Below are 23,807 nucleotides of genomic sequence, written 5' to 3' on the forward strand. Positions count from 1 at the left end.
CCTTTAGTGGGTTGCGACGGAATGATCCATTAACAGATGTTGTTTCTGCGGGGCCAATTTACAACACGCAGCTGAGCAAGAAGGAGAGGTACTATTTGAATAGTTTCTTTGTATTTGTAATTCCATTAAATTGACTAAACACATTTCAAGAGTTTATTCAATTTAATGGATCTATAACATAACAGTATTTTTAAATTGGGCCTATAGTCTGAACTCTTGATTCATGACCTGTTTATTTCTGAGATGTCATGTATTTTGTTTGTATTATATTTGATTAGGCCTACAATCTCAAATAACCGCCTGTAGGTCCTGCTCGTAAGGGAGGGCAATGAGAGTCTGTGTAATATACCTGACTCTTTTTATTCTGGGAATGAGCTGTTTTCAGGTGAGTCAGTCGTTTTAACGTAGTATTCAAATCTAAAAGCATGTTTAACAATCAAATGGAAAAGTACATTTATTTAATTTCCCTTCTTACTTGAATCCCTTTTCTAGGCATATGGAGGAGGTAAATGGATTTGTTTTATCACATAGGCACACGTAATGAACTTTTAACTATAGTACATACATGCATGAACCCGATGAGTCCTAATCTGGGTCCTGTTCCAGATAATTCCACGCTAGTGTATTACGCGGTGCTCACCATGGAGCCGAGCGCCCTCCCCAACGTCACGGTCGCGATCAGGTCTTTCGTGCTGGACGGACCGCCACATAACGTGATAGTCAGCGACATTGCGGTCACTACAAGTTGAGTGACCTCTTTTTTTGTAGCATCACCAGTACAGCCTTTTCATGTGTTTTTCTGTGTGTTTTTATTAAACAAAACTGACCAATGAATAAAACTTTTATTTAAATATTTTTAAGAATGTGACGCGGCGGCTCTGTGCTCCTGTCTGGCCGGGCACGTATGGAGCAGTGAGGTTTGTGAGAAGAAGAGCGATTGTTGTAATCCCACCACCGACTGTAGCTTTCCCAAAGACGGCGATCCAATCTGCCATCCGACGACTAGAGGTAGGCTAATGAATATAACGGAGTAAAGAATGGTGGTAATATCGCGTGGCTTTACTTCTCCAAAGGAGGTTGGCCTACATAATTGTGCGTCATATCGCGAGTCTTCTCCGAGATGAGCGCACAGCATTCACGGTTGTTTGAACCATGGATAACATAAATAAACTAACATTTTTTGTATTTATTTTTATCTTTACAGTCACTATTTATGGGTCGATTTTTCTGAAGACTGAGATATATTACCACTCCATGGAAGACCCGAATACTCCGAAGTTCAAAGAACTTGCTAAAAAGCTGATAGATAAGGTAGGTTTTTCACGGATGCAAAGTAGGATTTAGTTGACTGGGTTGAACCACACGGTTTAATTGATTCAGTCTTGATCTTTTGGCAACACGTAGCCTAATCTATAACAGATGTGTGTAGTGACTAGCTCTCTCTCGTCTGAAATCTGTTTTTTCCCCATCAGATGAAACCAGTTTACAACACCCTGCTGGGATTCGATGGCATACAGGTCACCAGGTTCAGGTAAACTACCCCGCTTATTAGACCTTATGGCGTTATCAGACTCCATACCAAAAACACTGACTTTCAATACAATCTAGTAGTCTTATTTCACTTTTATGGGCTATTAATTATGTACTGTTTCAATGCCAACTACAGTGACTGAGTGATTGAGTGGTAGAGAGTAAGTGAGTGAGTGAGTGATTGGGGGATTGAGAAAGAGTTAGAGAGAGAGAGAGAGAGAGAGAGAGAGCTTTATATCATGTAAAGCACTTACATAAATAACATGTATTATTATTTATTAAAGGCTAGGTGTGTATGCATCCTTTGAGGTATATGTCAACATCCAAATGAATACAAAGACCTTAGGGCAGAAAACCGCGGCAGCAGCGAATGCATTGAACAACAGCATTGAAGTGGAAACTGAAGGTAAACAACCGTAGAACGGGCGTGAACAACCCAATAACTATCTTCTAAATACAGTATAATACATTAAATAAGTATTTTTAAGGGGCCTAAGGGGCTCCAAATGGTTCTAGGGGGTGATTTACATACAACCCAATCTGTGGATAATTTATCGCACAATAAAGATTCCCTCCCATTAGTCAAACGTTAACTAGTGAACAAGTCCTATGTTTTGCATGCAGCTTTCAATGTTTATTAGAATCCAAGCTAAGCTAGGTAAGCTGTGCTCCCGCAACTGAAAGGTTGCGTACCCATCCCTGCTCTTCAAGGTTTTCCTCCCCTTCGAGGTATTCATCATGTGGATGTCGCGCTGTAAGTTTACAATTGTATTGCTTGGTGCTATTGGGGCAATGGCATCAACTGGCTGGGTGCCTCAGGCATTTGCCTTCCTCGACTAATGGGACCACTGCCACTGGGCATGCTAATTCTCAATATCAGTGGCTAAAGCCCCGAATATTATTTAATTCGCCCCAAATCTTATTTTTTTGTAAAAAAAAACCAAAAAAACAATCTACTTTCCGACGATCCTTGAACGCCCCTCATTTACCGCACGACAACAGAGCCACAGGTGAGTCAGTTCACTTCAGCAGTAGCTCTCAGTGTTTACAACAGGTTAGTTGAAAGCACAAGCTCTAGATTTCACTATGTATTTATTATATGTCAGTAATTCTTAGATCATGGTGAAATCATTGACCGGTTCGCCCAAGTCAGACGAAGGAGGTACCCACTTATGCTCAAAGGACAAAAGCCCAAAGAATGGAGCAATAAACAGTCAGATAGCAACAGGGAATGAAGAAAGGCAATTGCAGAGAAAGAAAGTAAAAAGTTAAGTACAAACAAGAAATGAACAAAGAAAGACAATACATGTAGAGTAACGTGGGTGAAGGATGTGGTGCTCTCTGCCGCCGGCTAGTGGATGGCGGGGGTACACGCCCTCCACCACTAGTCCCCCGATCCTCCTGGTGGGGAGCGGGTTGTCACACTCCTTCACTGCTTGATGAAGCCTCTAGGCGACTGGATTCCAACCCAGGCATGCATCCCAACGTGACAGGGCATCGGCGTTGGCGTGCTCCTTGCCCGGTCGGGGGTCCACCTTGAAGTGAAAGTCCTGGAGGGCCAGGAACCACCTCGTCACCCGGGCATTGGTGTCTTTGCGCTGGCCATCCACTTCAGTGGAGCATGGTCGGTGTCCACTTGATGGCCAGGGCCTCCTTCTCCACTGTGGAGTAATTCCTTTCCTTGGGCAGGTGTTTTCGGCTGATGTAGGTAATTGGGTGCTCCTCTCCGGCCCGGATCTGGGACAGCACTCCCCCCAGTCCTACTTCCGAAGCGTCTGTGTGAACTATGAGGGGTAGAGCAAAGTCATGGGTTATGAGCACCGGCTCCGAGCATAAGGCTCCCCGGAGTGTCCCGAAGGCCTTCTCGACTGCCTCGGACCACCTGATCCGATCGGGCAGGGCCTTCCGGGTCAGGTCATTGAGAGGGCTAGCCAGCGTGGCAAAGCCGGGTATAAACCGCTGATAGTATCCTACCAGCCCTAAAAACGATTTCACCTGTTTCTTTGAGGTGGGGCGGGGCCAGTCCCGGATGGCGGCCACCTTGCTCCCCTGCGGCCGGACGTTCCCCCGTCCTATCTGGTACCCCAGGTAGGCCGTCTCCTCCAGCCCGAGGCGGCATTTGGCCGGGTTGGCGGTGAGGCCCGCCTTCCGTAGCTCCCCCAGCACGTCCCGCAGCTGCGGGACGTGCTGGGGGACATCCCAGCTGTCGCTGTGGATGATGATGTCATCGATGTAGGCTGCGGCGTAGGCCCGGTGAGGCCGTAGGAGCTGGTCCATCATCCTCTGGAACGTGGCCGGGGCTCCATGGACGCCGAAGGGGAGGACGGTGTACTGATACAGGCCCCCCGGGGTCGTGAACGCCGTCTTCTACCGGGCGGTCCGGGTCAATGGCACCTGCCAATACCCCTTGGTCAGGTCCAGGGTGGTGAGGTACCTGGCTGGTCCGAGTCGCTCAATCAACTCGTCCACCCTGGGCATGGGGTAGGCGTCGAACTCAGACGCCTCGTTCAGCCTCCGGAAGTCATTACAGAACCTGAACGTCCCGTCAGGTTTGGGCACGAGGATGACGGGGCAGGAGCATTCGTCCTACCTCCTCCTGGATGGCATCCCGCCGAGCTTCCGGGACTCTGTATGGGGGGACTCTCACCGTTACCCCTGGCGCCGTCCGGATATCATGGTGGGCGACCGATGTTCTCCCCGGGATCTCCGAGAACACGTCCTGGTGTTGCATCACAATCTCATCGAGGTCCTGCTTCTGAGCCGGGCTGAGGTCCTCCCCCACCGGGACCACCGGGATTTTGCGCCAGGGGTCTGGAGGGTCGAATCCCCCCCTCCACTGCTTCAGGATGTTGACATGATATAGCTGGGTGGGCTTACGTCTCCCGGGCTGTCGTACCCTGTAATTCACCTCCCACACTCGTTCGACCACGTCGTACGGCCCCTGCCATGTGGCCAGGAATTTACATTCCGCCGTGGGAACCAGGACCAATACCACGTCCCCTGGACGGAAGGTGCGCTGCTGGGCTCCCCTGTTGTAGACCCTCGCCTGGGCCTGCTGTGCTCGCCGTAGGTGGTCTCGTACAATGGGCCACACTCGGGCCATGCGGCCCCTCACCTGCTCCACATGGTTCAGCGTGGTGCGGTGGGGAGACGGCTGGCTCTCCCACGCCTCCTTGGCGAGGTCCAAGATTCCCCGGGGTCTTCTCCCGTATAGCAGCTTGAACGGGGAGAAGCCAGTGGAGGCCTGGGGCACCTCCCGTACAGCAAACACGACATGGGGCAGCAGCTGGTCCCAGTTCTTTCCGTCGGTATCCATGGCCTTCTTTAGCATCTGTTTCAAGGTATTGTTGAAACGCTCCACAAGGCCGTCCGTCTGGGGGTGATACACTGACGTCCGGAGCTGCTTGACCTGGAGGAGGCTAAGCAGTTCCTTCATCACAAAACATGAGCCCTGATCTGTCAGGCCCTCCCTGGCTATCCCCACCCGGCTAAACAGAAGCATGAGCTCCTTGGCTACCGCCTTAGCTGTGGCCGCGCGTAGGGTTAGGGCTTCTGGGTACCTGGTGGCGTAGTCCACCAGCACCAGGATGTACCGGTGTCCCCGGCTGGTCTTGGGGAGGGGCCCCACAATGTCAAGAGCTATCCGGTCGAACGGGGTCTCTATGATGGGCATGGGAATGAGGGGGTTTCTGACCGTGGCTCGAGGGGCTACCCACTGACACTCGGGACACGCCTGGCAATGCAGTTCTACATCCCTTTTTACCCCTGGCCAGTAAAACCTCGCTAAGACCCGGTCCCGGGTTTTGTCCATGCCCAGATGTGCTCCCAGGAGGTGGGTGTGGGCCATTAAGAGCACCTTACTGACGTATGGTCGCGGGACCACTAATTGTTCCGTCAACTCCCCCTCTTTTTCCACTACCCTGTAGAGCAGCCCCCCCCTGGTGCTAAAATGTGGGTGCGGTAAGCAACTCACGAGTCCCGGGTTTGTCCGTCGTGGGCGAGTACGTGGCTCCAGGCATGCTTAGGGGCGTCGTCCTGCAGTTGAGCGCAGGCGAACTGGCCCGGCCGAGTAGTACCTCCCCCCCCTGCCGGTAAGAAGTGCGAGAACTCGGTGAGGGGAGAACTATCGGGTGGGTCGTTCTGTTCGGACGCCGTTAAGGTGTCCGTGGTGCCTGGGGGAGGCCCCTGCGATCCGGACCGGGTGGTCCCCCCTGCCGTGTGGATCGGGGAACCCGGTGGTGAGGGCCCGTTCCCCTCGGAGCCCTGATCCTCGGCCGTTGTCTCCCCCGGGGTCGCCGGGATCTGCAATGGTCGAGCCATCCTCCCCCCTCGGCGGGGAGGCTCTCTCCGGGGCCGGGATCCCCGCTCCGGATTCCACAGCCGAATAAAGATCGGGCAATCCCTCCCAATCAGGAGCGGTACCGGAAGGTGGGGGACGATCCCCGCCCGTGCAGTGAACACCCCGTAGGGGGTCCGGACGACCACATGGCAGGTCCCGTAGGTGCGGGTGTCCCTGTGTACACAGGCGACCTCCATCGGTCCCCCCTCCTTTCCCCCCGCCAGGTCAGGACGGAGAAGGGTTACCACGCTGCCAGTGTCCAGGAGAGCCTGCGTGTCCTTGTTCATGACCTGCGCTGGTATTGTCGGGGCCCCGGCCATCCCCTGCGCCCAACAGGTGGCCAGCATGCAGGGTCGTCGCGTCCCCTCGTCCGCGTAAGCTGACGGCATCGGCACATCCCGGTCTCCGGGGCAGTATCTTGCTAGATGGCCGGTCTGGCCGCAGGTGTAGCACCGCCTCCCCTCGCAGCCCTCCTGGGTCACGATCGGCGACTCCGGTGGGGGTGTCTGTGGCGAGGTCGTGGGTCCCCTTTGGTCTCGGCGGGTCTCTGTAGGCCGAGGGTTGGTCCAGGGACTTGCACTCAGCTGCTGGGCCACCTGCCAGTTCTCCAGCTGCCGGATATGGTCATCCACCGTGTCGGGGTGATGGTGGGCCAGGATCCTCCGCGCATCTGGCGGGAGCTGGCGAATGGTATTGTCTATAAGGACCCGGTCCAGCGGGCTGGGTCCCTCGCCTGTCGCCAGCCACCTTCTCACTAGGCGGCCACGCTGGGCGATATGTGTCCATACCGCACCCCGGATGTCGAATCGCCAGTCGTGGAAGCGTTGGGCCCTGGCCGCGAGGTTGTGCCCGTAGTAGGCCAGTATAGCCTGCTTGAGCGTGGGATACTGGCCGGCGGTCTCGGCCGAGAGGTCCTGGATCGCCTGCTGGGTGGGTCCGGTGAGGAAGGGCGACAGGATGTGGGCCCACTGACCCTCCGGCCAGCTCTCCCTCCGGGCGGTCCATTCAAACACCTCCAGGTATGCCTCCACGTCGTCCTCTGGGCCGAGCTTGGTGAGCCGACTGGTCGGGGAGTCGCGGACGGCGTGCTGGGTGAGTCGGAGCACCGCTTCGCGGAGCAGGGCAAGACTCTCCATAGTATCCCGCTGTACCGTGGCGGCCTGCCCCTGGAGCTGCTGCTGACGCTGGGCGGCGACGGCCCCGTCTGGGTGCTGTATGCTGTGAGCGGGTACTTTACCGTGAGTTGTAGTGGGTTCCAAGTGCCTGCATTCTCCACCATATGTGGCAACCCGGTTCCTAAATGTCTGGTCTCACGGCAAGTACCACGCTCTGGATCCAGGTTTAAGCCGCAGTCTGCGTTTATTTACAGAAAATAGATCAGACCAAGAAAAACAATGCTGAGCTAGGGTCTCCGTGAGCCTCGTAGTCTCTGGTGCCTCAGTGGTCGCCTTCTGGTCGGTCTTACTCCCTCTGCCCTGGAGTGAGTCCTCGGCTGCCTTTTGAGAGGTCTGCCCGCTCATTTCCTCCCTCCGGCCAGGTGTTCCCCATCTGGCTGATGAGGGTGAGGGATGTGGTGCTCTCTGCCGCCGGCTAGTGGATGGCGTTGGTACACGCCCTCCACCACTAGCCCCCGGATCCTCCTGGTGGGGAGCGGTCCTTTTGGGACCGCTCCCCAGTCCTTTTGGCAAGAGAATAAACGGTTTAAAAACATAACCAGACTGTTTACCACCTCAAGTGAATTATCCTATCCTACCCCAGTCATATATATATATATATATATATATATATATATATATATATACATATATATATATATTTAATATCTGCTTCCCGGAAAATAGTGTTATCTTGTTTATTTTTGGAGTGTTCATGTGTAATATATACGAAAACAATTATTCACCTCTTTGGCGAATAATTGTTAAATATATGAATAGGTAAGATCTGTCTCACTAGTATTCATTTTACTCTGAAATAACTTGAATGGAACTCGTCTTGTCTGGGGATAAGCAGCACAGCAGTCAGGTAGCTATTTAAAGCTGTAATAAACTGCCTATTTTTTTTATTTAGGTAAAGCATTTTGAAAATATTTGTATGTGCAATAAAGCATACAAAATTTGCCGGGCTAAGTCCAGGATGCTTCAGATACCTAGAAACGCCCCTGCTCAATATAATATTAATGTAATTTACCTGTCCTGTGTTTTAGCTTTTTCATCAAAGACAGTCAAATCCAATACTTCAGAAATGACCTCATGTACGATTATTTAGACTTACAGTACATACCACGTACTACATACTTACTTAGAAAAGATAATATCCACTGATTCTCCACAGGCCTTGTGGACATAAGCGGCCCCCCGCAGCCGGTGAAGCTGAACAGCATGGTCGACATCATCTGCAATTCGTCCCTAAACGATGATGCGGTCCAGGAGTGGCAACAGGCCACACCCGAAGAGGTCTCTCAGATCACCAACGGAACGGAGTCCATCGTGACATCACAAGCGCACGGGACCACCAAACTCACACTCCAACAAACGTCTGCAATTTGGGCAGGTGTGTGTGTGTGTGTGTGTCATTTTTATCCCGTTTCATCCAAATGACCCAAAAAAAAAGAATGAACCTCAAACTCGCCATCAACAGTGAAATGTGCAAAGAATTGATATCGTCATGTCTGACCAAATCGAGATCCATTCAGATATGTGGAGCAGATGTCATTGTACTGCAGTGTACTGACGATGAAGCTGTTCCCTTGTTCCATTTTTCCCAGGCCTGATCACTTGTACCTTCAGGCCAGAATTGGATACCGGTGTGAAAATACTTCACAGAGCCAGTTTCAAACTGGACGTCGCACTTTTGCCTCAAATCGACATCTTCAGCGACCCCCAGTTCCCCCAATGTAAAGAAGGCTCCACAGTGGTGTCTGTGAGGGTGAAATGTCAGATAAAGAACAGCACCGAACACTACGCGATAAAGTGGATCGTAAAGGGGAATCTTTCAGAATTGGCGACAGCAGCAAACGTCGGTAAGCAAGGTTTCACAGTCTTTTAGCCACGATTGTTTAGTCTGATTTCCCTGTTGTCTCGTATGATACTCATTGGATCAGCAATTTTCACTCACTTGATGTTTTGATGATCAGAAGGGCAAGATCCCAGGTCTTACGACGCCCAAACGGTCTTGTCGTGTTTGGACAAGGACAAGGACAAACCGGCAAAAATGACATGTGTGTTCAGGAATAGGATGATCCAAACACAAAAGGCCTCGATTGAAATCCACGTCATAAACGGTACGGCTCAGGTGTAACACCAAGTACAAGTTAATTGAAGTGGTAAACCTTTACAATTAGGGTACATTCAATAACCGTTAATTAACATTAGTTAACGGGTAATAAGCATTACCTAAAAAGTACTCGCAGTTAATTAATAGTTAACTAATGGTTGAATAATGATTATGATGATTAATGTTGTTCATGTTAACTAATGTTGTTCACGCTAACTAAGTTAACGATGTTCATGGTAAGAAATGTATTAATTTAAACATAAACTGGAATATTGTTGCAATATTGATTTGGAAAATGCAGGCATGTAATTGTGCCAGTTAGGCAATGATTTATCAATGCACTATAGAGTTGCCGTTGATGACGTTTTTTTCCGGCAAATTGTTTTCCGATAGTAAATGGTGAGCATTGTCCTCGGGAAGAGGATTGGCCGGTCACGAAGGCCGGCTTCCCTGCCAAGCTGCGATGTGAGGGAGCTAGAGAGGGGTTGAGATCGCGGAAATGTAACAACAAGGGAGAATGGGAGAAGGAGGAGTCACAGTGCGTGAACCGCGACCTCTTCAGCATTGCAGAACGCACTCAAGTAAGTGGCAGACATTTTGTTTCATCACATAATAATTAGACAAAGCATTTGCAGATCAATGTGTATCATTGCTTACTGATAATTGCCCCAAAATGCCTCCCAGGTGATTGACAAAGGTCTCGGATCCGTCTCCCGGAACGCCGCAGTGGTGTTTTCTCGCCTTACAAATGCTACTAACAGCACGGACAGCATCAACAGTGTTTCTAATCTAAATGCGTCCATCAACATCCTCAACAACATGCAAAACTTAAACACCACGTTCAATGAATCCACATTAGATGTAAGTCCCAACTTGCATTGTTGATTCCGTTGTGTTTGAATTTAAGGTGACATATTATACCAACAGGTGTGAGTGTGATTAGTTGTGCAAGCCGTATTGAAAATCTGCCTCTTTTGACATCACAAGTCGACATGTCCACTTAGATGTACGCTGGATAGATCAGTCTACGAGCCTACCCAGTGGACTGAGTGAAACGTTCCCTATCCGTCATACATCTTGGTTGACACACCCACTTGTGATGTCAGAAGAGGCAGATTTTTAAAACGGCTTGTAACGGCTTGTAATCTCACTCACGACTGGTGGTATAATATGTCGCCGTTAAGTTCCCAAAACCGTCAATAGTGGTCAACACCTTATATTGTTCGGTTGTGCTGTCATATGAAAATTTGAAATCTGTCTTACCAGGAAATCGTGAAGTCGTCCAGCAACATCCTGAACATTCCTTCGCCGGAAGTTTGGGGGCCTACCAAAATCGCGATGAACAACCTGTCGATGGCTGAATTGTACTTGGTGTCTGTTGAGAAGTTGATCAGGCAGACCAACATATCAATGGAACATACCAGTGAGGCGTCAAATGTACAGATAAAGGCTTGCAAGTTCCCGCGCTGTAGGAACACTGTCTTCGGCGTCAACGTTTCCGTCGACGGGCAACAAGGCGTTGTAAAAACGGCAGGTTTTAAAAATCTTGTCAAATTTTTGCCGCCCATACAGGTCGACACCGAACCCAACAGCATCGTGGTGACGATGAGTGATGAGGACAAGAAAGAGCAAGAATTAAATCATGACCTCGGCAGTAAAAAAGTCTCGATCCAGTTCACGCTGATCTCCCCGCGACAACGCAACCATGAAATGATATGCGTCGCCATGGACGGAAAAGGGAAGTGGTCGCTTGACCTGTGCGAATGGGGCGGTTCGAGAAGCGAAGGCAGCTGTAAGTGCAGATCCTCTTCCTCGTTTACCCTCCTCATGTCAAATAAGGCTGTCAATCTGCCGGCGCTGCGCGAGATCACCTACCTGGGTCTGGCCATTTCCATCGCCTCTCTGGTCTCGTTCCTGATGATCGAGTGCCTGGTCTGGAAGGCCGTGACGAAGTCCGTCGCCTTGTACTTGCGCCACATCACGCTAGTGAACATCTCCTTGTCCCTCCTGATTGGAAACTGCAGTCTCTTTGCATCCGCATTCCCAGGGGTCGTTTCCGACCTCTGGTGTCAGATCTGCGTGGTCCTGGAGCATTTCTTCTTCCTTGCGCAGTTCTGCTGGATGTTCTGCCTCAGCATCCTTCTGCTTTACCAGACCATGGTTGTGTGGTCGGATCTGAGCAAAGGTTGGTCCCAGGGCGTGTGCTACTCAGTGGGCTACGGCGCCCCGTTTCTCATCGTGACCATCACGTTTGTGTCCCAAGACGGCGGGGCAGAGGGGAGGTACTACGACGCCAAGAGCTGTTGGCTGACACACCACAGCATGTTCAAGGGGTCCTTCTATTCCTTCATCATACCGGTGGGCATCATCGTCTTCCTCAACCTTTTCAGCATGGCCTTGGTGATCATCAAGCTGTTGAACCCCGTCAAGGGATTAGGACCAGGAGGACGTGAAAGCCACAGCGGTGGCCACGCCGCCGTACGCATTCTCAGGTCCATCATCATCCTGACCCCTGTCTTCGGAGTGACCTGGATCTTAGGTTTTGCTAGTTTAGTCCTTGACCTGGCCGATGGCCTGGCAGCGTCCGCTGTCTACTACATCTTCAGCATCTGTAACTCTTTCCAGGTGGGAACCCTCAGATTTACATTTCACATTGAGGGAATTAAGCAGACGCTTTTATCCAAAGCGACTCACGATAAGTACATTTGCCAGAAGAAAGAGAAACAACAATATATCGCTGTCGGTACAGTAAGGATGTTCATAGAAACTAGTGCCAAGAACTAACAATTGTTAGGTTAACCCATTCCCCATATAAAACAACGCTAGCTAGGATAAGATGCTACACGATGCTAAGTACTATTTTTAAATGCAAGGACGAACAACATACAATCATTGCGTACATGAAGTGCTCAGATCCTGGTGAAACTTCGCTATATACTCCTGTTCCTTCATAACCGCTCTGTCTCCAATAACTCCCCAGGGTCTCTTCATCCTGCTGACCGCCAGTGTCGGAGAGAAAATGGTATTTATTTCTTACAACTTTATTTTGACCTGCAAATACTGCAATCACTAAAATGAGTCACCAGTGATAGGTCATTGAGGCGATCTGAAAGAGTTCACAGCTTGGTTGCCTCTTTAAATACAACACATTCACAGTAGTATATTAAGAGGTACAATGTGCAAGATCTTCAATTTCAAGCTAGGAAAAATCTAGCTCCGCCTCCTACCCCTTCAAACCCCGCTGTCTTTAAAAAGTGCAATTACTTTTTGAGATTGAACAGGAGTTTGAACAGGAGATTTCTCTACCATGAAACACAGATCCCCGTAGCCTTAGCATCTACACGACAGAATGTGTTTTCGAGCACGTTACAAACAAAAAGCAGTTCCACAATGTACACAAATTAACTGTAAAATGGACCCCGTTTTTTTCATTTCACCCAGGTTCGAGATGCACTGAGGAAACATTTTTTCGCAACTGTGAGTTCAACACGGATCACTAACCGCACTTGTTTCATTAGCGGATGTGTTTTTGCAGTCGTGTTGACAGGTTGTCTCTGATCCCCTAGCGACGGCCATCGTCCACTAAGGACACCTCCATGACCATGCAGTCTTCGTTGGAAGACTGACTCCTGAGACAGCAGCCGGTCCCCCGTTTAGTGGAGGGAAACGCATTGTATCTTCAGCGGGGAATATAATTATTTTTGGCCTAATGTTGTAGGCTACAACTCACCGTTTTTCTTTGTTCAAACCATTTATCAAATCTACACACTTCCATCTTCAATGATATCCAAACGGAATTTCGATATCATTTCAAATGTATTGAGAATCACAGTTTTAGTTTCATACCGGCTTCGTTTTCAGTTGGTCTCATTGATTCACGTTGACGCTGGAGCGTGATGACGTTCAGCAGTGTTGCCAGATCGGGCGGTTTTTCCCGCCAGATTAGGCTACTTTTGGAGGACGTTCAGGCAGTGTTTCCAGATTTGGCAGTTTTTCCCACTCTATTGAGCTACTTTTAATCACGCAACGGCTCGCTATTCTCTTAAAGACAAAGACAAACGCACACACACACACACACACACACACACACACAGTGCAGGGCAATACATTTGACGTTTCAGATTCTTCAGTACAATTCATTTTACTTTTCTGCATTTTTAGCAATGCTTTGCGCTTTTCATTCAGCAGTACCTTTACTTGTTTCCAACCATTTACTTTTTCTTAAACGGTGTGCATGTTTACATAGTTTACTCCATTTAGACTTTTGAACTTTTGTTCAAATCCCTTCACTTGATTTAAGCCATTAAACTTTTCTTTATGTCTTAATCTATGTGGCTTCATTAAAAAATATTTTCAACCTCACTTTGTACTACAGCACTCACCGCATTTTCGGCAGGAAATGCATTTTCTAGTTATTATTATTCTGCCACATTTGACTTACACAGCATTAACCACTCGCACGCTTTTTATGAAACTTACTACAGCTGTAGAGGCTGACTCAAGATTAACAGAGGGCAAATATTACACTGATTGGCCCAAAGGTGGCGCTATAGCAACAGTCCAAAAATGCAAACTTTGAACAAACATATTTCATAATGCTTCGACTTAGAGTCATGAAACTTTGTTAACACATGCATATCCTCATGGTGAACCAATATGCCTCAAGAACCTATTACTTTATTTGGATAGATTTACGACTATCTCGAACTTTGTTAAAAACACTCAATTCCTTAAGGATCCTAGGTTTTTTCACTTAGACAAACATCCTTTAGTAACTATCATCTATGGACCAATGTGTTCAATCTGACAATAAAAAACTAAAGTGCCTAGGAGCCATTAACTTCTAAAAAGGGTGTGGTTTAAAACATGTAAAGACTTAAATGCTTATATCAACATCTAAATGGACTCCTCTGATCTTGAGTCCAATACAAAAGTTGTTCAGAATCAAATTCTGAACAAGAAAGACTCAACATATTTCCAATTAGGGCGTGGCATCGAAATGGGCGTGGCCTGTGACTAAAATGACCACACTTCATAGACGGAATGTTTGATTTGAGCGGGATCAAATTAGTGGATGTTGGGCACCAAAGGTCAAATTGCTCAAGTAAAATTAAGTTGATTGACAAAACAACAGCGCCGCCAAAGGCTCAAAATCGTTCAGAATTAACTTAATGCCAAAAGGCAAGATTTACTTAAACCAATCATCATATTGTTTTCTGAGCCCTTTCACCTACAGTCATGAAATCCTGTAGACATTTGTCCAAGAACCTGTAAGAAAATGGCGTCTGGACGTCCAAATTACCCCAATCAATGATAGGTGACTAAAGGCGGGGTTAACTTGAGTCAATCATCACCAAACTTGGTGTATTTAAAGAAGCATAGTTCAAGGTTAACCAGGCCAAAGTTCATCAAAATAAGACCATAGGGGGCGCTAAAGTAATCAAATGAAGACTTTAAAGACTTATAAATCCTCAGCCTTTTGACATACGGTCATGAAAATTTATTTGCCCATCACCAGATCCAAGCTGAGGCTATTCCAGAGTTGTCAAGCATATTCAAACAAAAAATGTCTTAATTGTCTTCATCAGGGTCTTAATGGTCTGTCAGGGTCTTATTGGTCTTAATGGTCGGCTTTAGGCTTGGCACCCATAAAATGCTGCTTGCAGCTTTAATTTTCATTGCTTTTATTAGTAAAGGTAGCCAAAGACGACATTTGATCTTTCTATGTAGAGCCGAATGTGTTATTGACCTTCCAGATCATTGATAAACATCATCCAAATAAAAACGTTGTTTCCGAACAAATCTCTGTTTTATTTCATCCTTAAATCCCTGGTTACTTTTTTAAATCCATTCCGTTCTCTTTTTGCCGATCTTCCCACTCTGGAAGAGTAATTCAATATGTTAAAGTTACTTTAACTACCCTATCCAACTGACGTCAGATTACGTTTTTCGAGCTGAGACTTCATATTTGAATCCTTCCAAAACCAAAGCAAAGTTTCATCACCGTGTTATGAGTGGCACACACTTAAATTAATAGATTGATCAATGTAATTGGACAATTACTTTTTTGGGCGCTAATATATAAAAAATATCTACACATTTAAAAAATAGAAATTAGTCTTTAGTTTTATTGAAGTAGGCATAAATAATTAACTATGTGGGTAATCCAATTAGGACCTAGAGAGCATATATTTCATTGTGTGGGTGGGCCCTTTAAGTGTACAAAAAAGTAGCAATAACTCAAAGGCCTACATTTGAAGGAAGCGAACACAGTCCTCGTGTCCATACATTTCCGCCAGCCTAATGGGTCGGTCGCCGGAGATGTCCTGCTTGTCTACGGGGGCATGGAGCGCGTGGAGCAGACGCAGCACGCCCAGGCGTCCCGCCTCGGCGGCGAAGTGCGCGGCGGTCCAGCCGTTATCCGTCCTCAGACACGGCCGTCCGCCGCTCTCCACTAGAGGCCTGACTATTTCCTTCCCTCCTGAATGCGGACAGGATTTAAACTAACATGAAAAACAGTTGGCATAGTATTGGCCCACCGTGTGCAACGTAAGACTTTTAAGGTCCCATGGCATGACAATCTCACTTTATGAGGTTTTCTAACGTAAATATGAGTCCCCCTAGCCTGCCTATGGTCCCCCAGTGGCTAAAACTTGCGTTCGGTGTAAAACGAGCACTAGGTGTTCTGCTCGCCTTTGAAAAAACAGAGGCTCAAGCGCGCTGATTTGGAATGTGGTCCCATATGTCGTCAAAGGATCTAAGCTCCTCCCCTTTCTCTGCCTTGCCCACCCAGAGAATTTGGCCTGCCAATGATACATGACCGTGCGAGAGCCACATATGTGTGTGTGTGATTACACACACTGTAACGCAAGTGTTTGCTGTTGGTGTTATGGCGCATAACACGTTGGTTCTTTGAAGTCTCTTGTATTTCCACAACGAGACCGTAGTTGGGGTTATCTCAGCCATGGTTGAGGAGGAATTGGGGGAAAGGAACTTTGGCTTTGACTCCCTTAAGTACATGAACTGCGACATGCTGCCTGCCGCCGGTTGCCGCGAGGCACCACCGCCGCGAAGCACCACCGCCCGGCAGCGGGCACCCGGGAGCAGGCAGCGTGCGTTTCAGTCTACTTCAGATTGTTGTGGAAGTGGAAGAACCAGAAACGTCGGATGAAGTCGTTTGTTATTCATAATATCGTCTGGAGGCCGTGTTAATATGTATTATATGATATAGATATCTATGCATTATGTGATATTATTTAGATATAGAGCTCCAGGACTGTAACGCAAGTGTTGTACACTTCCTTGTTATTTGGATAACCGTTCTGCTGTTATGGCGCATAACACGTCAGACACTCGTCTCTGGTATTTCCACAACGAGACTCGTAGTGGGGGTTATCTCAGCCATGGTTGAGAATGAATTGGGGGAAAGAAACTTTGGCTTTGACTCCCTGAAGTACATGAACCAAGACATGGAGGAGAAAGGGATTGTTGGCCGCGAATGTTGCTGAGCCCCACTTCCCGCTGCCGAGGGACCACCGCCTCGGCGCTGCAGGAGGCGGTGGTGCCTAAGCGCTGACCGCTGCCGAGGCGGTGGTCCCTCGGCAGCGAGGCTCCGGCGGGAGACAACCGCGGTCAACAATCGCGGGCAACAATCCCATTCTCCTCCATGTCGTGGTTCAGTCTACTTCAGATTGATGTGGACGTGGAAGAACCAGAGACGTTGGAGAACCTGACGCGGTCGTTTGAGATTCATAATATCGTCTGGAGGCTCACACAGCTTTTGGCCATGATAATATGTATTATATCATATAGATATCTATGTATAATATGTTATTTAGATATAGAGCTCCAGGACTCCCGTGTGCTCTAGAATATTTACAGAACACGGCTAAAGGCTGTGTGCGCCTCGCCATTGCGATACATCCACTATAAACAGAGCGCATGGTACCGGGGCTGGAAGCTGCTCAGGGCCACACACCCCCCCCCCTCTCCTTGACCCACCTCTCTCCTCCTCTTTCGCATTAAAGCTACAGGCACCGAAACGGTGCATTTGGGGAAAGCTCAATGTGCGACTGGCTCGTAGTGGCTGTAATTCTGCACCACGGCTGAATTTTGGGAACGTCTTCAAATACTGTGTTTGGGGCCTACTAATATCTATGTTAAAGCATCCAAAAAGTAGCATGCCATGGGACCTTTAAGAGCAAACGCAGGGAAATGAATTATTGGATTGTTCTGTATGAAGGTATTATTGTAGCAAAAGTCTTTAGCACCTGTAACTGCAGATTTTGTAAGCGTGTACTAAAGTCACAAATGTGTAAGAGTAAATTTGAAGTCCTAAAAATGTATTGTGCATGTGTACTCTAAAGTCACAAATGTGTAAAAGTACATTTGAAGTTGTACATATTTTTTCTACCATTGTAAACACAAAATAGGGTCTACGAGTTTGAAACACGGGTGTGTGTGAATGTGTTTTGCACCAACTGCGCTGCAATGATTGTAGCAAAAGTGTCAAGTGCATGACTCTTTGAAGTTGTGATGCACAGGATAGGACTTTTGGACCTGTAACACAGACTTGTGAAGTCGTAGACCCTATTTAGTGTTTACAATGGTAGAAAAAGTATTTACATCAAATGTAGGCTACTGTTACACATTTGTTACTTTAGAGTACACATGCAAAATAAATAAGGACTTCAAATTTGCTGTTACACATTTGTGACTTTAGTGTACACATACGAAATCTGCAGTTACAAGTGCTAAAGACTTTTGCTATAATAATACCTTCATAGCTCTGGCTCTCTGTATGCATACCTTTAGCCGCAGCCCAGTGGAGCGGTGTCTTGTGGTTCCAGTCGAGGTCTCTCTGGTTAGGATTGCATTGGTTGTTTTTCAGTAATTCCTCGACCAGATCACAGTCCCCACCCGCTGCGGCCTGGTGCAACTCTGTCATGGCTCAAGGTGAGCGTCGCCGGGCAACTCTCAACAAACGAACGACCCAGGAAATCACTCATAGGATTGGTTCTGCTGCCATCTGGTGGTTTGATACCTTAATTTATTTTCAGCGTCTTAGAGCCCTGATAGTAGCCTACTATATATAAAGTAACATAATATTTAGACATGGATACATAGATATATAGATCTACATCTATATTTTTTGCATGTTTTCTTTTACTTATCTATTATTTTATTGTATGACAATGTTTATATGTGAAGCACTTTGAGTCTGCCTTGTGTATGAAAAGTGCTATATAAATAAAGTTGCCTTGCCTACATCCCCATATATATAATTTTTTCTAAACAAATTCATTATAGAATAGATGAAAATAAGCCAGATCTAAAAATGTTGCAGAATCTGAAAGCCACAGTTAATTATATAAACCAACCATTATTTCCACTAAATCATTACAATGACAGTTCATATGAAGAAAACATATTCTTCCCGCTTAAAAAAGTGATAATATAAAAGTATTTTAACAATAAAGGTACGCTGGTCAATCATTTACAGAAGTCAGGTTTAAAATGTGTTGAGCTGTGTATTTCTAGATAGTTTTTTAAAGCCAGATAAGTCTTTAATTCAAAGGATTTGATTCAAACAAACCCTAACCCAAATGCTATTGTGTATGCATAATAGAAAAATTAATGAAGTAAAACAAATGGCAAACTCAATTTAATTACGTCAAATTTATTACACATAGAACAAGTACATTTTTTCTCCGTCCACTGCTCATGTTTGAAATCAAGTCCTGCCGATTATTTGAGGTTTATGTTGAATGGTCTGTAGGGCAAAAAAACAACATAAAAGTTCTCAGACTCATTTCACTACTCTTAAGTGATCTTACTGTCATACATGTATAAATCAACTCAAATTTGTTATAGAACAAAATGGCAGAGTTTGGTCATTATTTAGCTGTTATTTACCGTTCCGGGAAAGTCTTTAGTAACATGGTAGGCTGCTGGAGTTCATAACTTTGTCCTTTAACAACTATAAAAGGACGAACCGGAAATACATAAACAGATATTTAAACAAACTGCACAGAACTGAACAGCACACAAACTGGAACAATTGTTGGCTATGCAGTGGAAAACGGATATCACATGATTTAAGATCAAATGATTAAATGTATTTTAGTAGCCAATGTGCATCTAAATGGTCTCGGAGGTACCGACCAAAGAAAGTTCTCATAAAATACAGTGAAACTCACCAATTGCGGGCTCTGCGCCGGGCTGCTGTCACCATCTTTACCCCCCAAACCTTTCCAGTGATTTTCCATGGCTTTGTTCACCATCGTTTCCCCAATCTCCGCCCTCACGGTGTACTGAGGAATTGCCGTGTAAAGGTTGTCCCCCACGCTAAGCGGAGTGACGCAGAAAGCCTTGTCCACCAGGAGTTCGTAGAATTCGTCGGAAGCGCACTCCTCCCAGGTGCCCTTCGACTCGTCAAACCCTTCCAAGGCACAGAGGAACGCCTGGGGTGCCACCTCGAACAGGAACCGGGGCACCGCCTTCACGCCACTCACGTCGACCTCTGTCTCGTTGCCATAGTCTACGAACAAAACGGAGATGGCGTCGCCGGTCCTGCGGATGACCTGAGCGCGGTACCAATGATTGTCGTCGGGGAACAGGGCGAGGCAGGGACTGCCGAGGCTCAGGGTCTCGACCCAGGCGGGGTCCTGCCCCCCCAATCGTCCGGCCTTCTCTGTGAACTTGGTCACCTTGTCCAGAACCTCCGGGTTTTCATGCTGACACCAGAAGAAGTGCGGTCCCACAATGCACGTTGCAAACACCTGATACAGACAGTTTGGGAGGACGTCTGGCTTGGTGTATCTGGAGGTTCCTTCAATGCAATCGGTTTGCTTTGAGTTTGATCCGGGTTGAGTTTGCTGGATGAGGTTCTGTGACAATGCAATGCCCTGGTCGACCAAAACAATATCCCAAATGTCTGGAGTTTCTTTCATGAAGGTGCACGAGTAAGTCTTCTCAGGATTTTCCACAGTATCGCTTTTGAACGCCGATATCGCCTCCTGATCCCAATGTTCTTGGTCGTTGCTAATTGCTCCAAATTGACATGGAATAGCGAACCTTGGCTGAGCCAGGAATTCCTTGTCGAGGTAGCACGTCTTACCACAAGGGATCGTGGCCTCGTTGCCAAAGTCTATGAACTCTACTGTGAGCGACCTGTCGTCAAGCTTCTTCCCAACCACTGCACGATACCATGCACTGTCGTCAGGGAACTCTGCACTGATCAAATCACTAACTTTCAAGCTTTCAAATTGAACCGGACCGGAAAACACCCCCTCTGGGTCGTTGAGTTTGTCCACAATGGCGTATATGTCCTTCTCATCCTGTTGGAGTTGAACAAAAACCCTTGAAGGGTTCTTGAAATGGGAAACATGCACAGCAAATGACGATCCTTGCTCTATTAGCTTTGGGGGAAGGTCTGCCAGTGTTGCATTTTTTAAGGCATTACTGGGTGCCACTGAAGGTTGCACAGGTTTATCCGTGTCCAGCAGGTCATATGCTATGGACGGTCCACTCGACCTCTGCTCCACCTTTGCTTGGGGGCCATTTCTGCCACACACTTCATTTGGATGCGCGGTCCTCATCTTTGGTTCAGTGATTGTTCGTTTTTGCATTTTACAGTGGTCCACAGGGATTTCCAGTGCGTGCCCTTCGGCGCCTGAAGACGGCAAAGGAACGGGCCGTGGGTGTGAGCTATTTAGTTTTTTTGCCATCACTGTCCTCTCTTTGATTACAAGATTTATATTCAATGTCCCGTCAAAGAGTACCACAAGTAGCTTCCCACTGGAGTCTATTTCCTCCACAGAGATGGTGAAACAGTGGCCGACGGCGTTCTCTTCAAACCAGTCGTTGATTTCCTTTGGTGCATCTGCTGGAACATCAAACAGGCCAACTTCGACAGCCTGCGCAGGAATCGATCGGACCGCACTACATTCTGCTGGAACGGGAAGAACGTCTGACATTTCCAATGACACAACATCACCAAATTCCACAAAGCAAACCTGGAGCTGAGTACCTGTCTTCTTTATATGACCTCTGTACCACTTGTTGTCCGTGTACCTTGCGATACATGCGCTGTCGACCACCAGAGGAAGACCGTTGCATTGTGGCTGACTGGCCAGAAGCTGCTGAACGCCTTCCATGATTCTGTCAAACGAAGGGTTGTTCCTGGTGAGCTGGCAGTAGAAATGATTGACACTAACGGAGCATGTGATGGACACCTCCTCCCTGGAACCGACTTCCAGGTTGTGGGTTGAGTGACTGTATCCCGGAACAGGAATAACCTCCGGAGGGTGTACAGACTGTGACGCCGACAGCCGAGTGAGCAGGTCGCATACACTCTGTAGAGGGGTTCGGATGTCGACGACGCTACATGCAAAACCTTGCGGGTTGCGTGTCGTAGCTTTGATGGTGCATTTCAACTCGCCTTTGGAGAAATCTCCTTCATCTACAAACTTGCGGAATTCTTCTGTGGCCCCATCGGTCCAAGGAGCAGCACTGGGGTTGTCTGGGTGCAATGGGGTTTGTAAACAGCACTGAAGGGCATGCGCTTTCACACACATGAAGCGTGGATCAATGGGGCGTAGGTCTTGCACAGGAACCTCTAAAATGTGACCGTAGTCTATGAATCTGACATCCATCATTGATGACTGGCGGTCCATTATTCTCCCACGGTACCACATGTGGTTTTCTGGGTGCCGGGCAACACAGAAATCAACGACGGGCTTTTCGACCCTGGAAGTGTCATAATAACTTTGCAAATCCTTCATTAGGAGCAGAAGAGCTTCTCTGTTTTCTAATATTTGACAGAAAAACATTAATGGACTTTCAATGAAAGATACTTTCACCGCCACACAGCTTCCTACCGGTAAAATGTGTTCACAAATGTTTTTGTTCTCCACACCGGGGGTTTGGGCAGAAGCAGATCCATTCTGCATCACAGAGTTTGCGTTTTCCTTCCTGAGGGGAGATGGATCGGGCCAGTATTTCTTGTCAACACATTTGTCGTCGTCTGTTCTCCCGTTTGCTGGTGGGTTTGCAGACTCGGGTGACGCGCTGCATCGAAAGAACTGATCCGTCAGGTCGACCTTGGGGATGAAACTATTTTCTGTTTCATCTGTACCCGATGGCGTGGTACGGTCTTCAGCCAAGGAATCCTTACCAGTGTGCATCGAGTCTGAAAGAACGATAGATTCCTCTATAAAATAAGCATTGATGCATGCCGCGTTATCTCCAAACAACCGGACATCATAGATATTCTTCACTGCATCGTAGCGTTCAAATTTTGCCACAACTGAACCACGCGTAAGGGATTTCAGAACATCTATTTGGTCTTTGTGTCGAGTCGTGCCATCCACTCCATCGAGAGCACAGTGGTACGTGAAGACCGGTATTCGGAGGAAGCTGTCGTGCAGATGTCGGACTTCAGACAAGGGGATCCTTTGAGTCTCCCCGTGATCCACGTGTAGCAGGTCCACGAAGCCGGTGTTGCTCGCCGCGGCTTGGATCAGTTGGGAACGCTGCCATGTGCCGTCAGCTCTTCTGGTGGCACACGGGGATCCACTTGCCCATGGTCTGCCCGGCCCCAGGGTAGACCTTCCCTCATAGTGCAGCTGCATCTGCTTGGAGAGCTTTTCCTGCTCTTTGGAGAATATTGAGAGTTTACAGAACAGGCTCATTAAATCCGTCACTTGGGTCACCTTGACATTTTCAAAGAGGTCAGATTGCAGTTCGAGGTAGAGGTATTGTTTTGGCACATCCCCACCATTAGACAGTGAAGTGCTTGAGGAGCATGTCGTGGAAGGAGTGATAGGGGAATCTAGAGATGAGAGGACCAGGCTCTTGAAGTGGCCAGCTTCAATCTTCTTTGCCATCCGACCGCGGGATAGAAAATTGCCAATCAACGGAATGTCAATGAGGATGATCCCGTCTGGCATCAGCACATCTTCAACCACTCCACTCATTTGCTTGTCAAGTACAGATTTCAAAAATAATGTAGCCTTTTCTGACCATTTCTCTGTAAAAGGCAGAATATTAGCGAGAAAGCAGGTTTCTAATTGGTATGGCATTATATTCTGGTGTCTTGTTAAGATGCATTCCAGGACACGGTTAGCTTTTGAGTCAACGTTGGGATTGATTTGATCAGACGCTGTTTCCTCAGTCTTGTTCTCTGGGACGCCTTTAACTTCATAGCTCATGTCCACAAACAGTTCCACCAGACCGAAATGGCTCTTAAAACAGAACTTTTTAACCACAAACACCACCTCTGATCCGGATGATGGAGGTTCTGATATTGAAAACATTTTCAAATCCATTTAATTTCCAATGTCACCTGCAAAAAATAAATGCATTCAAGTTATCTGGTACTTTTCAGATTATTTGCCAATATAACATTTAATGTTCTTTTTACTCATTTAAAGTACATTTAAATGAGTAGAATGTTAGGGTCATAATTGCAGCAGAGATTACATTATATTTCTCTACACAAAAAAAGGTCAGAAACGTACAGTGGCGCATTGCATTCAAATCACAAAAAAAAGTATCAGGCTATCTCGTAATTATGACACAAAGATCTCATAATTATGAGAAAATATCTCATAATTACGAGATCTTTATGTCATAATTACGAGATAATTATCTCATAATTACG

General features: G+C 47.3%; 2 protein-coding genes across 3 annotated transcripts; one reads left to right on the top strand and one right to left on the bottom strand.

Moving 5' to 3' along the window:
- LOC307087249 (adhesion G-protein coupled receptor F3-like) lies at window positions 1–15,105 on the top strand (the record flags this gene model as incomplete). 2 transcript variants are annotated; one of them, XM_079752750.1, is made up of 17 exons in its annotated part: window positions 1–88; window positions 279–385; window positions 493–505; window positions 607–744; window positions 862–1,008; window positions 1,205–1,311; window positions 1,473–1,531; window positions 1,815–1,936; window positions 8,201–8,419; window positions 8,634–8,888; window positions 9,003–9,149; window positions 9,536–9,723; window positions 9,827–10,003; window positions 10,409–11,767; window positions 12,123–12,164; window positions 12,584–12,619; window positions 12,709–15,105. In XM_079752750.1, the coding sequence occupies exons 2-17, from the start codon at window positions 329–331 to the stop codon at window positions 12,766–12,768; spliced, it is 3,126 nt and encodes a 1,041-aa protein (XP_079608876.1). In that variant the 5' UTR covers window positions 1–88; window positions 279–328. The 2 variants fall into 2 exon arrangements, with proteins under 2 accessions (XP_079608876.1, XP_079608875.1); XM_079752749.1 differs by lacking the exon at window positions 12,709–15,105 and having other exon boundaries at window positions 12,584–12,700.
- A 226-nt stretch (window positions 15,106–15,331) lies between these two features.
- On the bottom strand, window positions 15,332–18,140 carry LOC307087486 (ankyrin repeat domain-containing protein 66-like). The gene is made up of 2 exons (XM_079753083.1): window positions 17,951–18,140; window positions 15,332–15,623 (listed from the first exon to the last, which is right to left on the bottom strand). The coding sequence occupies exons 1-2, from the start codon at window positions 18,087–18,089 to the stop codon at window positions 15,391–15,393; spliced, it is 372 nt and encodes a 123-aa protein (XP_079609209.1). The 5' UTR covers window positions 18,090–18,140; the 3' UTR covers window positions 15,332–15,390.
- Window positions 18,141–23,807: the final 5,667 nt, after the last annotated feature.

The sequence above is a fragment of the Pollachius pollachius genome, assembly GCF_949987615.1.
Source record: "Pollachius pollachius genome assembly, chromosome: 15".
Classification (NCBI taxonomy): Eukaryota; Metazoa; Chordata; class Actinopteri; order Gadiformes; family Gadidae; genus Pollachius; species Pollachius pollachius.